This window comes from Castor canadensis, chromosome 10, assembly GCF_047511655.1.
Source record: "Castor canadensis chromosome 10, mCasCan1.hap1v2, whole genome shotgun sequence".
Lineage (NCBI taxonomy): Eukaryota > Metazoa > Chordata > Mammalia > Rodentia > Castoridae > Castor > Castor canadensis.
Window position 1 is genome coordinate 147,072,526 of NC_133395.1, and position 15,341 is coordinate 147,087,866.

At 43.9% G+C, this 15,341-nt stretch overlaps 1 protein-coding gene across 3 annotated transcripts in view; it reads right to left on the minus strand.

Annotated features, from left to right (window-relative positions):
• Positions 1-15,341, minus strand: part of Chchd6 (coiled-coil-helix-coiled-coil-helix domain containing 6) — a 230,537-nt gene that overhangs the window by 199,099 nt on the left and 16,097 nt on the right. For all 3 annotated transcript variants that reach the window (XM_074044571.1, XM_020154463.2, XM_074044572.1), the window contains exon 2: positions 1,782-1,998. In XM_074044571.1, the coding sequence (XP_073900672.1) occupies positions 1,782-1,998 (217 nt within the window). The remainder of the gene's footprint in view (positions 1-1,781; positions 1,999-15,341) is intronic.

Consider the following 15,341-nt stretch of genomic DNA (forward strand, 5'->3'; position numbering starts at 1 on the left):
GCTGCTTCCAGGACCACAATAGGCCAGGCTGCCCATACTCTGGGCCTCGCTCCTATTCTTCCCACCTGCCATCATCCTATCTCTCCAAATCTAAGCAGCCCTACACCAGCCCTGACCTCAGACAGGCTTCTAGTGTTGAATCACAACACAATGCCATCATCTACTGAGGTATACATCACTTAACTAGAACTCTGTGTGCTAAGACATGGGTCCTATCCACCTGCTCCTGTGTCCTGACATGAGACACAGGACATAGTCCACAGATTGCATTTAGAAAGTGCTAACTGGACAAGGGATAGCTCCCACCTTCTTATTAGCTCTTTTTAGCCAGCAAGGAAGCTCAGTAGAAAAGACACCACTGCCAGGCACAGTGGTTCATACCTATGATCCCAAGTACATGGGAGGCAGAGATGGGAGAATCACATTCCAGGCCAGCCGGGGAAAGAAAGTTAGTGAGACCCCATCTCAACCAAGGTATAGTGGTGCATGCCTGTCATGACAGCTACACAAGAGGCATAAGTGGAAGAATCATGGTCTAAAGCCAGCCCTAGGCAAAAATGCAGATCCTATCCAAAAAAAAAAAAAAAAAAAAAAACTAAAACAAAAAAGGGATGGGAGAATGACTCAAATGGTAAAGTAACTGCCTGGCAAGCGTGAGGCTGAGTTCAAATCCCAGTACCATGAAAAAAGACACCACTAATGGGAGGCCCAGTGTGTAATGAACACTACAGAACAGCTATCCCTGTTGCACAGTTCACCCTCCAGTGCTATGGCTCTGCCAGCCACTCAACTTTTTTTTTCTTAAATCAAGTTTCAGGAGACAGACTCAGATTCTCATGAATAAGTATTTATTGAACAGAACAGCAGGTACTCTGAGGACTTTTTTTATTTTGCAATATCTTAGTATTTCTGTACCTTACTGACCTCCTTTCTGAAAATGTTTTTCTTTGCTTTTGCTACAAGTAGTTATTTGGGAAAGAGCACAAACCTCTTCCCTTGTGAATGATACAACAGAGTAGGGAACAGCATGGGCATCAGCTCCACCGTAGATGAGGGCAGAGGAGCCCCTAGAAGGCAAGGGTGAGCCACCCACGAAGCAGGGCAGGACCCCTTGACTTGAGGGTTAGGTCAGAGTTGCTGATGCTGGCACCAAAGTCTCTCGCTAACCACACACACCCCCCATTTGGGCCAATTGTCACAAACCTCTATCTTCCTTTGACTTGAGAGTGAAGTTAGATTTGCTGAGGTTGAGTAATGATTGTGTTTCTTTAAGGATCCTTAAAAACAACTTCTTACCTGGGTGGTCAAACCAAGTCCTCTGTTTATTTTTCTGCAGTACTGGGGATTGAACCCAGGGCCTGGCGCACAATAAGCAAGTGCTCTACCATTTAAGCCAGGCCCCCCAGATATTTCGCTTGTATTTTGTTTTTGAGATAACGTCTTGCTGCTTTACTCAGGATGGCCTCAAAATCATAATCTTCCTGTGTCTGCCTCCCAAGTAGCTGGTATTACAGGCGTGCACCACTATGCCTGGCTGCTCACTTTTTATATAAGGAGAAATTGAATCACAATAAATGGAAATAGTCTGGCCCAAATCACATAAGCTCTGACTATACTGTGAACCTCTACTGTGTCACACAGTATCTGCCATACATGGCAAATCACACTACTCCTGGAAAGCAGTTGCTTACATCACCCAAAAGCAAGGCATAAAAGCAGCAAATATATGTCCTTTTTACCCTCTGCTCCCAGTCTTCCCAGGACTGTTGCACCCATTATACCTTTTTGAGGGGCTTTACAGTTGCCTTCTGGGGGACCAAGTGTAGAAGGTGGGGGAGCAGTAGGTGGAGGAGCAGCAGTAGATGGAGGAGCCATAAGTAGAGGAGCAGCAGTAGATAGAGGAGCCATGGGTGGAGGAGCCGTAGGTGGAGGGGCAGGCTGTTGCCCTTCTGAAGGCTGGCTGGAATCTTTCATGCGGTTGACCACATTTTCAGACAGCTATGGGAAGAAATGAGTGGGAAAACAGGCACAGGAAGAAGTTACATCACAGAAACTTCTGAAAATTAAGACCCCTCTTTATTCATGCCCAAGATTTACTGAGCATGCTGTTTTCACAAAACCAAGTGCAATGATCCTATTCAAAAGCTTCTCATCATGGCCCAATGCCTACCCTCCAAACTCATCTGGAATCCTGAGTCTAGCCCTGTATGGCCCTGCAGCTTCATCTCCAGCCACCCCTATACACACACCATGGCTCAGTGCAACTGGGTTCTCACCCCATTATCTCCTCTAAATTTACACATACTGGTTGACCCTTCAAAACATCAGCAGCCCCTTGCCCACACGGTACACCTCCACAAGTCCAAACATGCCTATCTTTAAAGACAGCTCACGTTCCTTTCCCCAGAGAACCAGTAGAGCATCAACCTTCCCCTTTCATCAAGCCTACTGTAACATCGTGACTCAGGGAAGCACCATCCCTCTGAAAGGCATCCTGACAGCTTGTGAATATCTTGATGGCTAGGGCCAAAACTCACTCATCTCTGTCTTCTCTCCAGCACCACAGAGAGCAGATAATCAAAATACTCCTTGACTCATTTCACCTTAGTTCTCCTAATGAAAACTAAATAACCAAACATTCATTCATTTTACAGGAAGTGAAATAGGCATAAGGGTGTCATAAAACATTTTACAGAGATGAAATAGTAAGCCAGGGATAAATCCAGAATAAAAACCCTTAAGAGTTCACTTCAGTAAATATTTATTAAGTGCCTAATATCCATAAAGCATCATAAAGCACAGTTGAGGGGAAGACATTAAAAATGGCTTTAAGACAAAAGACATGATCAGCAATTCTACTTCCAGGTATCTAACAGAGAAAAGTGCTCTCCTGTGTACAGGTACATGTAAGGATGCTCACTGTATTACTGGTAGAGATAGAAAAAGACTGGAAAAAACAGCAACATCCAGTAACAGTTAACTAAAGAAATCATAGTGTACACATTCTGTAAGATAGTATGAAGCCATTAGGAGAGAATGAGGTCAAACACTACACACTACCATGGAATGACACATGGGATAAACTGCTGACTGTTACGGAGTCACAGAATTCTTTGTATATTTTAGTTTTGTAAAAAGATATACAAAACTAGAAAGATGCAGACAAACAAAATCTAGACATATCCACATTTACAAATGCAATGTGAATCTCAATTTTCATACCTTTTCACAGAGCACATACAGGGCCTGCTCAGAGGGGAAGTCCACAGGCCCCATCATCAGATCCTACAGGGTTCTGCAGGGTGAGTGGGGCAGGGACAGCTGATGTAGGCTTTTACTTTGGGGTCTTTTGAGTCACATTTTTTTTACCATGAACATTTCTTTAGTAACTAAAGATGATATTAATAATAATTGAATCCCTCCAGCATTTAGGATTTATGCAAATCAAATGGCTAATTCATGACATAGAACAAGAGAAGACCAACATATACATCAATGGAAGAGAACAGGAAGCCACAAATGAACCTGTGCACCTGTGGTCAACCAACGTTCAACAAGGTGCTGCTATGGCTTGGCTATGATTGGAGTCTGTCCCCTAAAGGGTTCATGTGTTGGAAATTTGGTCCTCAGTGTAGTGACACTCTTAAGTACAACGTAGTGGAGCCTGCAAGAGGTAGGCCCTAGTGAGAGTTGACTACTGACCCCTCTCTGCTCTTCGACTTCCTGTCTGGTGACGGGATCAATCTCTCTCTCCTTTCTCCTCTCTCCCTCTCTCAAGTGCTCCCACAATTAGGACCATCAGCTACACAATGAGGCACCCAGGGGGTCTCACCACAGTCAGCACATGCTTCAAAACTGTGAGTTAAATAAACCTCTTTATAAGTATTCAGCCTCAGGCATTTCATTACTGTAATAAAGACAAAATAATACAAGTGCCAAGTTAATTCAATGGAAAAAAGAATAGCCTCTTCAATAAATGGTGTGGGGAAAACCTGATAGCCCATACCAAAAACTAAAGTTAAACCCCTACTTTATATCATACACAAAAACCAACTCAAACAGATCAGCAGCCTAAAATGTAAGAGCTAAAAGAAGAAAACATAGGGACAAGTTTTAAAGACCTTGACAATTGATACTTAGATATGACACCAAAAGTAAAACAACCTATGAAAAGATGGATATATTAGACTTCATCAAAATTATGGTTTTGTTTATCAAAAGGCAACTCACAGAATGGAAGAAAATATTTTCAAATCCTATACTTGATAAGGAATTTTTATCTAAAATATACAAAAACTCCCACAACTCATGACAAAAAGAAAAATAACTACAACACTGGTGGTACAGTGTGCATAAGTGTCCCTCAAAGGTGCATGGGTTGAAGCCTTGGTCCCCAGGAGGACAACTGGAAGGTGGTGGACATTAGGAGGTCGTTGGGGGTGTGCCTCAAAGGGGACTGTGGGACTCCAGCCCCTTCCTTCTCTCTTGGCTTTCTGGATCATGAAGTGAACAGTTTGCTCTACCACGTGCTCCCACCATGTTGTGTCACACATGCCATGGGCCCAAGGCAGTAAGACCAAACACTGGGAACCCACACTCTTCATAAGTTAATTGTCTCAGGCATTCTGTTACAGAAATGGGTGCTAACTAATACAGTGGGCAAAGGATCTGAACAGAATCTCCTCTGAAGATACACAATGGCCAGCAAGATGATGTTGAATGTTAGAGAAATGCAAAGTGAAACCACAGTGAGATGCCACTTTACATCAACCAAGAGAGCTGCAATCAAAAAGTCAAATAATGTTAGCGAGCACACAGAGATATTGCTGGTGAGGATACAGAACAGCACACCACAGTAGGAACGGGTTTGTAAGCTCCTCAACATAGAGCTACTAAAGATGCACAATATCATTCCTAGGTACAGACCAGAGAGAAAGGAAAACATGTTCACACAAACTTTGTACACTAATGTTCATGTTAGCATTATCTGTAATGGACAAAAAGTGGGAACAACCTAAATACTCAGGAACTAAAGAGTGGGTAAGTAAAATGAAGTATGTCTACACAACGGAATATTATTCAGCAATAAAAAAGAATGAAATAAATAATGATGCACAGCACAACATGGATGAATCCTGTAAGACATAGTCTACTTGCATTACATGTCCAGACTAAGTAAATGTCTAGGTACCAAAAGTATACTAGAAGTTGCCTCAGGTTTAGGATTTGGGAAGAGTAGGAGCTGACAGCTACAAGGAAAGGGTATTTGGGGTGGGGGGTAAAAATGTTACAAAAGTGACTGTGGTAATGGTTGAACATATCTGTACATAGCTCAGTGGTAAAGAGCTTGCCTAGCATGCAAAAGACCCTAGGCTCAATTCCAGCACTGCAAAAGAAAGAGAGACCAAACACTAAAGACAAAAATGGCAGCCCAGACAGACTATCACTCAGCAGTAGGAGGAAATACCAGTGGTAGAAGCAGTCAAGGGAAGTCAGCCTGTGTGGGTTCCTGACATCTACAGCAGTACTAAGACTAAAGGTAAGGTACAGTGCACTGGCACGGGCTGGGAGTATAACATGGTGCAGGACAGGACAGAAGGGATGAAACATATGTGGGAAGGAGACACAGACAGAGTGCAGTGAGCTTCCAGCCATGGGTTCATTTTAGAAGGCATGAAGGTGGATCTGCATGCCCTAGCACAGAAAGATGCTCCATTTGTTCACTGCAGAGGGGGCAGGGATTGCAGGGAGATGTCAAAAGCTTCTGAGCAAGGAAATAACCTAGGGGAGAGAAGTTGAATTGGTAGCACACACAGAGTCCAATGGAGTGGGGAGCATGCTCTTGGTTGTTAAGTGACAAAGACCTGCAGCAGCAGCATACACGAAAGGCTTTGCATGGTGGCAGCCTTGACTGTAAGGAATGAATGAAAGCACACAGTAACAGAAAATGGAGTTTTGATCTAAAGTTAGTGGGAGAACTTGGGTGAGAATGACAGAATAAGGAAATTAAGAAAGAGAAACTATTCTGAGAAGGTAGCACGTTAGCTTGACTGTCCTTCAAGAGCTCGCTGATGTGGTTTACTCTGAGCTGTAGCAAAGAAGCTATAATGAACAGAGGCAGGAGAACATGACAATAGAGTCTAAAACACGACCCAAGTCCTCAGTTCTACACTAGCACCAATCACACCATGGAGTCAACACAGGACCCCTGGGTGGGGGAGGTAGGACCAAGGGCAAAGTAGAACATTCTTCCAGGTAAGTGAGGAACTGAGCTGGTGCTCAAGAGGGAACACAGCTGAGCAAACAGAAGACTTGGGCACCTACCACCACCCTGGAACCAGCTCAGGAGAGCTCGTGGTTTTAATTTTCAGGAAATTTTGTGAGCTGGTTGACTTCGTGACAGCAATTTGAAATTGGTCCTGGAAGGGAGAATTTCCACCACAGAAATTGGCACTGGTAAATCAGGGCCTTTTCTTGGTGTGCAAGGGAGGAAAAGGGGAGAGAAGGGATAGTTGTCAGAAATTCAGCCACAACCCACTGCACATCCTCCTCCTCCTCCTCAGAGTGGACCATGAGAATGCACCAGTCCTTTGAGGACACACACTGAAGGTGTGGACTACACTGAGTGGTGCTCTGCAACATAACGAGGGGCAGTCACATCAGGCAATGTTCTGATCCACATGATGTGAACAGGCCCTGACACATGCAGAGGAGCCTCTTGTAGTACAGTCCACATGGGGACCAGGGGAAGCAGCCTAGCCAAGAGGAAATGAACGAGGGCACCATAACCATGCCCCATTTTCCTTCACCAGGTATCTGTTAAACAGATTTTACATGACAGCTATGCTCTAGAAACAGCTGATAGCAGCAGTGAAAGAGACACTGTCTTTGGACCTACATGGACCTAATGGAAGACACAGTAAACAAGTAAACAAATCCTTTCACGTATTCTATTTCATCTAACCAAAGACCTCCATTTAAATCACACCATTTGATATGTCCTGATGAAAGATTAAAAAACCACTAATAAAATTAACATTCTACCTATTCTACCTATTCTATCCCCATTTCAGGGACGTTAAAACATATGCTTTGAAAAAATCACTAAAGATGAGACAAGTGCTGTGAAAGAATAAATACATTATTGAACTGATGAAAGCATACAGGCCAGGGAGCACAGGAAGTCCACCTCAAAGAGATGACACTCATGTTAAGACTCCTGCCCTTGGATGAGGACCCCCAGCAATAAGCTGAGGGGAGAATAAGTGCAAAGTCTCTAAGAACTCAGCCTGGCACATCCAAGGGCACAACAGAAGGCCACTATGGCTCAGAGTCGGAAGGAGAAGGAGACCAGATGATCAGGCCAGAGGGGCAAAAAAAGGCAAGACCTGGCAGACGAAGGTTAAGAAGTTCAAATCTGAGCCAAGGACAAGACCCCTGTGAGGGTCTACACAGGTAAGCCACAGGCTCCAGTTTACTAGACCCAGCCCAGGTGGCATCAGCTGAACCACACCACTTGGTGAATGAGGGGTTAAAGAAAACATTGGCAAGATGTTTGCTGGCAGTGAGAGATTCATAATATTTTTTAATGTTGCTACAAAATACAACAAGTAATATTTTTAATCAACAAATATACATATACACACACACAGTAGTCATGCGAGAATAAACACCATCTGGGCAGTGCTCCCTATACCAACAGAACCAGAATGGAGGCCTCCAAAGCCAAACAGGACTGAGTACTTAGCACGTTAGGCCCACTGGTCACTGTGCCTTCAGAGCTGGCCAGAGAGGTCAGCAGAGGGAGGATCAATTCAGAACAAAGCTGGTGAAAGGAGCTCTTCAACTCTCCAGCTGTGTGACCTTGACCCAGTTCTTTAGCTTCTTTGAGCCTCCCTTTCATCACCTATGAAACATATCCCTTCAAGGCAGGACTGGTGGGAATTAAGTGCTTTGCAGTCAGACCAGACTGGGTTTGAATCTCAACTAAGTTGTTTACTAGCTGTGTGACCTTGGGCAGCGGACTTCTTATCTCTAAATCAGTTTCTTCATCTGTGAGATGGAAATAATTAATGGTAAAGATTGTAGGGCTGTTGTGAGGATTAAATGAAGCAATCTACAAAAAACAACTGGCACAAAGAAAACAATCGATGTGAGCTATTAAGTGAAACTACCAAGCACTGCACAAATATTAATTACAATCCATCCCAGACACATTGGGTGCATACAAACATATTAACAGATCAACAATAAGAACAGTTACTATTTACCACGAACTAAGCACTGTTCTAGTGACCTTGACCAAATCTCTTCCCTTCTTGTCCAAATTCCATACAAATTAAATTGGGCAGATTCTTTATAAAGCCCATTCCAGATCTAATATCCTATGGCTCAAACCTGGAGTAAAAGAGGAACTCCAAGGAGAGGTATACCATGCCATCCCATGGAATGCTTGCCTGGCACCTTCACAGTCTCTAGTGACAAAGTGAAGTCAAAAAAAAGGGACTCTGCTCTTCTCTCCAGTCCATAGCCCTTGTTTATAAACTCCTTGGCCATGCATAAAAAGGAGTGCTGAAGAGGGAAGCATAGACAGCAAAAGTCAGAGGCAAGGACAGGCTTCAGTCTAAGTCACACATGCACAGAGACATTACTACTTCCAACCTAACAAATGCTTCTGGAAACCTCTGTGGCCATAACCAAAACACCACCATACCCAAAACCAGCTGTGAATTTAGAGACAAGTTCCCAAAGAGATGGTCAGAGGCTTCTTTATTCAACCATATAGGTCTTCGCGTAAGTCATGTGGTCACTCCACAACTAAAAGGTAAACAAACACAGGTGTGTATTAACAGAACAAGGGTAGGAATCAGCAGTATCTAGCTGACCCAGAGACGAGAGTCATAGTAACCATAAACTGTAACACGCGACTACTACACTGAACACTCACTCAGCACTCACTCCATACAGCCCACCTCATGAATTCTCACATCACCACACCCACTTTCCAGTTGAGGAAATCAAAGGAACAGAGAGGGTCAAGAATCCATCTGAGCCCACAAAACTGCTGTGGTGCCAGCCCCTATGCAGTAGACACCTAACTCTGGCCTGCATCTTCACCACTGTACTAGTCTGTTTGGGGGGCCACAGGATATTACCCTAAAATCAACAGCAAGGAGAGATGTACTTGCTGACCCACACTCAGGAGCCAGAATGGTCCCACAGAGGCTGAAGCAATAGAATGCAGAAAAACAAGACAGTGAAATAGAGACAGGGACACCAATCAAGTCCACAGTCAGCTCCACCACAAGCAAGCTTTATGCATTTCCCCAAAGGCCAAGTACAAGACCCTGACAACTACCACACATACCCATGCCCTGCAGTCTCCGCTTCACTCTCTTAGCTAATCTTCACAGCACTTATCACCTGATACAATATACTTCTGATTACTTGTTTGCTATCACTCCACCAAAACATAAGCTCCACCCATGGGAACAAGGATTCCATTTTGCTCTGGCTGCATCATCACAATGATGATCCCTGGCACAATGGAAATGCTTGCATATTTGTTAAATATTTATTGAAGGCCTAAGTTTATAACATAGTATTCACACAATGAGGTATCATGTTAGTCAGCTTTCCATTACTGTGACAAAATAACTGAGATCATCAACTTAAAAGGAGGGAAGGTTTATTTTGGCTCAGTTTCAAGAGATTTTAGTCCATGGTCACTAGGAACTGTGGGGGCACAGTACATCACAGGAGAAGCACATGGCAGAGGAGACCTATTTGCTTCCTTGGCAGCTGGGAAGCAAAGAAAAAAGAAGAGGGGCAGGGTCCCAATATCTCTTTCAAGGGCATGCCTCCAATGACCTAACTTCCTCCCACTAGGTCCCACCACCTCCCAATAGTGCCACGGGCTAGGAACCAAGCCTTCAGCACATGAGCCTTTGAGAGACATTTCTCCAAAGTACAGCCAGTATGTAAACATCTGACAGCTATAAACTTTATACTCAGAAAACATATGGTTTAATAGGTTAGGTAAGACAAACACAGAACTTAAGACACAAAAGAGTCAGACAAAAACAGCTCACTAAAGTGCCCCAGGAGTTTCCATAATGGAGTCCTAAGTTCCAGCTAGAAGGAAGATATCCTGAATGGGCACATATATTATTCCCTGACCTCACTTCACATGCTAGGGGAAGGATAGATGCACTTTGTAAAAACAGGTGGGGGTAGAGGGTGGTGTTCCAGTGTAGGGAATGACATGAGCAAAGGCACAGCAGGGAGAGAACACAGAGAGGTTGTGAGGTTTGGTCTAACAGAGGGTACATAAGTACACAAGGAAAGTATGGTATAAAGGGTTGCTGGGGCTCCAACAAAGGAGGGCCTTGAACAACATGTTAAGGAGGCTGGCATTTATTCTGCAGTCAGTTGGGACCCACTGAAGCCACAAAGCAGGCACCGAGCCAGGATCTTCCCTTTGCACAGGAGAGTCTGACAAAGCAGGAATAGGAACTGGGAACACAAAGGGGATAGAGGAAGGGTGGCCAGAACAGGAGTGAAAATCAAAAGTGGGGCTGAAAAATGTACTAGCTGCAGGACTGAGCAGGGGAATGGATGCAAAGACACAAAGGAAATTATTTAAGAGCTGGTATCTGTCTGAATGCATGGAGCAATTCACAGAAGAGTATATACACTATGATCTCATTTGTGCAACAAAAAAGGAAAAAGTATGCTTGTATATATAGGCTTGGAAAGAATCTGAAAAGATGAGAAATTGTGAACAGTTGGCATTTTAAAAATAATGCATTTTGCAAGAAGAAAAAGTCATAAAGTAATAGATGAGAGAAAAGATGACAGTAAGGCTCTGAGCCTAGCTTGCTGGAAAGAAGGCAGTATCATTTTTGAACCAAGAACTGTTCTATGTATGTGTGAAGTGTTCTAGCTGCACCCAAGTATCTTTGTTCCACAGACAAATAGATTGCACAGGAAGCTGCAAGAGGCTGCATCTGGAGGAAGAAACTAGGGAATCCCTGGTGTAAGAGAGCTGAGGGGCAGGCAGAAGAAAGGTTGCAATTTCTCCATACTCCAGAGAGAGGCAACAAAGCTCATAGCTGGAGCAGAGGAAAACAAGGGTGAAGGCAAGGGTACCTATTCAAAGCTGATGACAGACACAGCCATGACTTACTGTTACTCTCCTTGAGCACATTCCATATGCCAGGCTCCAAGCTAAATGCACTGTCTGTGCATCGCCATTTTACAAATGAAGAAAGTAAGAGTCAGGGAGGCTGAGCAACTTGCCCACAATCACAGAGGTGAGTGTCAAGACTCAAAACCAAATCCTGACCCTGAACAATGACACCTGTGTAAGTGAAAGCAGGAACATGGAGCTCCTTTGAGAAGTGACTATTTTTATAGAAGGACCAATTCATGAAAGTTGAAGCAAGCTACAAGTCACATTCCCTCCACCAACAGTGCTTTATGAAGCCCAAAGGAGGAATATGTCTTCATCAAACAGACATTCTATTTAAACTAGTGGAAGGTCAATAAGAAAATCAGCTCATACAATGTTACTATTTCTAGGCACAGATGAGAAGTAGCAATGCAGAAGCTGTTTTCTGAGGTCACAAACTGAGATATCAGCTTACTCATCAGCAAGAGTGGTGTCACCAGTCACTCTAAGGATGGAGAAAGTGTGGTGCAGAGAAGCAGGTGTCCAATGTTGTATGGTACATTAGCAACACAGCAGACCTTCACAGCACACTCTGTTCACTTGGTGCCCACTGGGTGCTAGGCCCTGTGCCAAGCACTGGGCTACTAGAAGGAGATAAAATCTGCTTCCTGCTCTCTCCCACCCTGAGTCTATGGCTCCTATGGGGAGGGGGTGATGAGGAGAGGTAGGGAAGCACCAAGGCAGTGCCAAAGTGGCCAACTTCCAGGAGATTAAGCTTGCCTAGAGTCTCAATTATTCAGTTTCCTGGTAGCTTGCCTAGAGTCTCAATTATTCAGGTTCCTGGTAGCTGGACACCCAATCCCTATAGAGGCCCTGCCTGGCCCTGTAATTCTAAAAAAGATTCCTCCTCTCCTTGTCTAGGGCTGTTGCCTTGGAGATTTTGTTTCTAGTACTTTACTTTTCCATGAGCTGAAATTAGACGCACCGGCTGCTCAATCCAGATTTAAATCCCAGAATGCCAGGACAAGAGCAGTCCTGGAGACCTCCTACACAAACTGCATAAGCACAAGTGCCCAGAGGGGTCAGGCAGGTGACAGAAATGAACAGCAAAAGCCCAGTAAAGAAAAATTAGTGCAAGGGCACCATGTTGGTAAGAGGTGAGAGAGCACATGTGCCACCAAAAGAGGGCAGCCACCTCGAAGCTCAGCAAAGTACTGCCATCTGGGAAGAGACCAGACTTTCAATGTTTTGGGTTTTTTTTCTGAAAAAGCTAAAAATCTAATTTATATGAAGCCTCCCAATTTTTAAATAGTGACGATTAATTTAAATCTATTAATACAATAAAGTTTCTAAACTCATGGCTGGGGGAAAAAAATTGCCAGTGGCTTAAAATTCTACCTTGCAAGTATTTGATTTGTGGTGAGCTCTGAGCCAGGTGCTAAGAGCAGAACACTCATGGGACAAAAGGGAGCAGGTGAGGAAGAGACTGTTCTGACCTCCGCGGTACTAAGCGGGAGGTGAACACAATCTGGGAGTGACACTCCTGAAGAGGCAACACCTAAACGTAGTCCTGAGGAATGAGGGGGGATTTAGACAAAGAGGGAGAGGAAACTGCATGGACAGAGAAGAATGGAGTCCCAGGCATGGAAGCATAAAACAGCTTAGAGAAGGGAAGAGCAAGTGCACAAGTGCTCAGAAATGGGCCTTTTACCCAGAGGTAAAAGGAAGCCTTGAGGGCTGGAAGAGTGGTTCAAGCAGTGAGAGCGCTTGCCTAGTAAGTGTGAGGTCCTGAATTAAAACCCCAGTGCTGCCCTCCCCACAAAAAAAAGGAAGCCCTGGGTGTGACATGATTAGCTTGGACTCTGATTAGTCTCTGACACAAGAAGCTGAGAATGGGACTACTTCAAAGAGTAGAACAGACTAACAAGGTGGAAGGGAGCACCTCCCTTTGAACCATCTGAATTTTATGATCATTTGCCTGAAAACTGTCCAAAAGTAAAATCTGCCTTTTAAAAAAACTTTCCTGGTAGCACCAGGAAGTAAAGATTGGTAGGAAGCAAGCCTATTGAGAGACGGCACAATTCTTCAGATGGTAAGGGGAGGACAGTATGGGTCTGAAATGAGATAAAGAATAGTAAGGACAAAGGGGATGACACTGCTGACAAACTGTTCGGAAGTACAGCTCAAGGCTGTCATTTAATGTAGAGAAAGAGAGGAATGTGGGATGACTGCCCGCCCTCCCAGAGAAGGACAGGAGGTATGGTGGAGCCATTCACAACGTAAGAAGCAGGTCATTTCTAAGGGAGGCAGACAGGTCCCTTGCAGACACAGTGAATGAGATGCATGCACAACACGATACAGGGTGTGGAAGGGGAGATGGCCAGGGACTTCTGGGACAGCTATTTAGCATCCAGATGTCATCAGCATGAATGAAGATGAAAGAATGGCCAGGTTCAGTGGACAAACTATACTGAGGAGCAAAGGGCCAGACAAGAGAACATTCTGAAGCTTCTACCAGACACAGAAAATGTAGAGATGGCAGTTTTGTTCCATACCCGTCCTACTGGGGAAGACATGCAGAGACCTCCTTCCAACAGGACAAAAAGGCAGCCCTTGCCACCTAGATGGATCAGGAATGTCTCCCAGAGCAGCACATTCACTTCCCAAATGAAGGAGAGCTTTAGTGAGAGCAAAAACTGGCAACTATTCTTGCATCTATATTGTTTTATAGATTTCTTTTATGTAGAAAGAACTTAAAGACTATATTGTGATACTATTCAAGAATACTGTAATGGAATTTCATCTTATTTAAGGGTTACATTCTAAAGTCAGAAAGCGAGGTGGAAATCACCATACTCTTCCACTATTTAAATTTTATTACTGTTTACAATGATATTCAAATAAACCCTGAGAGTTGCTCAACATGTCCTTAACGTACAGCAGACAGCATAGCTGTAAGTAGTTCTCTGCTGTTGTCCTCACACACAGTAAGTTTAGGAACCCCAGGCCAAAAGAAGGGAGGGCACCAAAGGCAAGTCTAGGCCTTCAAATCATCCATTTCAGCAGTTGAGGAGGAAAGGTAGAGAGACCTAACATGTTCTGCTTCCCTGTGTTTTCTAATATCTCAACACATGCCAGAAGGTATGACATGTTTTAGGAAGCATCAAATAAAATAGCGTACGTGAAAGCACCCAGCACAGTAATTAGCACAGAGTGTGTACTCAGGCAGTTCGCTGGACTTGAAATTCAAACTCAGACACCATTTACTGGAAAGTGGAAGAGAAGTTGGCTGCCAGTTTCCTGGCTTTTCGAGTTGGCATTTCCTGTTGGGGCTCCATCAAACTGCATTCACCCAAGTGATAAGACAAGCAGTGCTTTAAAGCTGAAGAACATTGACAAAGACTTGTGATCTAACCCTCTGAAAGTATGGATGCTAAATGGGTATGTGGATATGCTACATTATAACCATCCCTCTGAATATCAATACTTACATCCAGGTCTTTTGAGATCTTTTCTTTTCTTCTTCTTTTGACAATACTGCAGTTTGAATTCAAGGTTTTGTACTTATGGGGCAGGCATTCTAATGCTTGAGCCACACCTCCAGCCCTTTTGGTACTGGCTATTCTAGAGATAGGGTCGTACTTTTTGCCCAGCTTTGTCTAGACCATGATCCTATTTTATGTTTTCCTGCTATAGCTGGGATGACAGGTGTGCATCACCATGTCCAGCTTTTTTCTGTTGAGATGAAGTCTCACAGAATTTTTTTTCCCCCAGACTGGCCTGGAACCATGATCCTCCTGATTTCACCCTCCCACATAGCTCTAGATGACAGGTGCATGTCACACTGCCCGATTATTTAATCAGATGGCCTCAAACTACAGTCCTCCTAATCTCAGCCTCCCAAATGGTTAGGATTACAAGCATGAGCCATGGCACTCAGCTCAAGTCTTCTGAGATCTTCTGCTTACCACACTGACTTTAAGCAAGTCAACTAAGATAAAGAATGTAACCAAAAAGCAGACATTATAGATTGGGCAGGATCCCAGGCATATAGGCTAACATCTAGCGAGAACAAAATAAGTAATATAAAACAGTATGATACAAAGCAGTAGTGCACATGCTGAGACATGAACTTAAGGGTTCCTGAGGAAGCAAGTTCAGAATACCT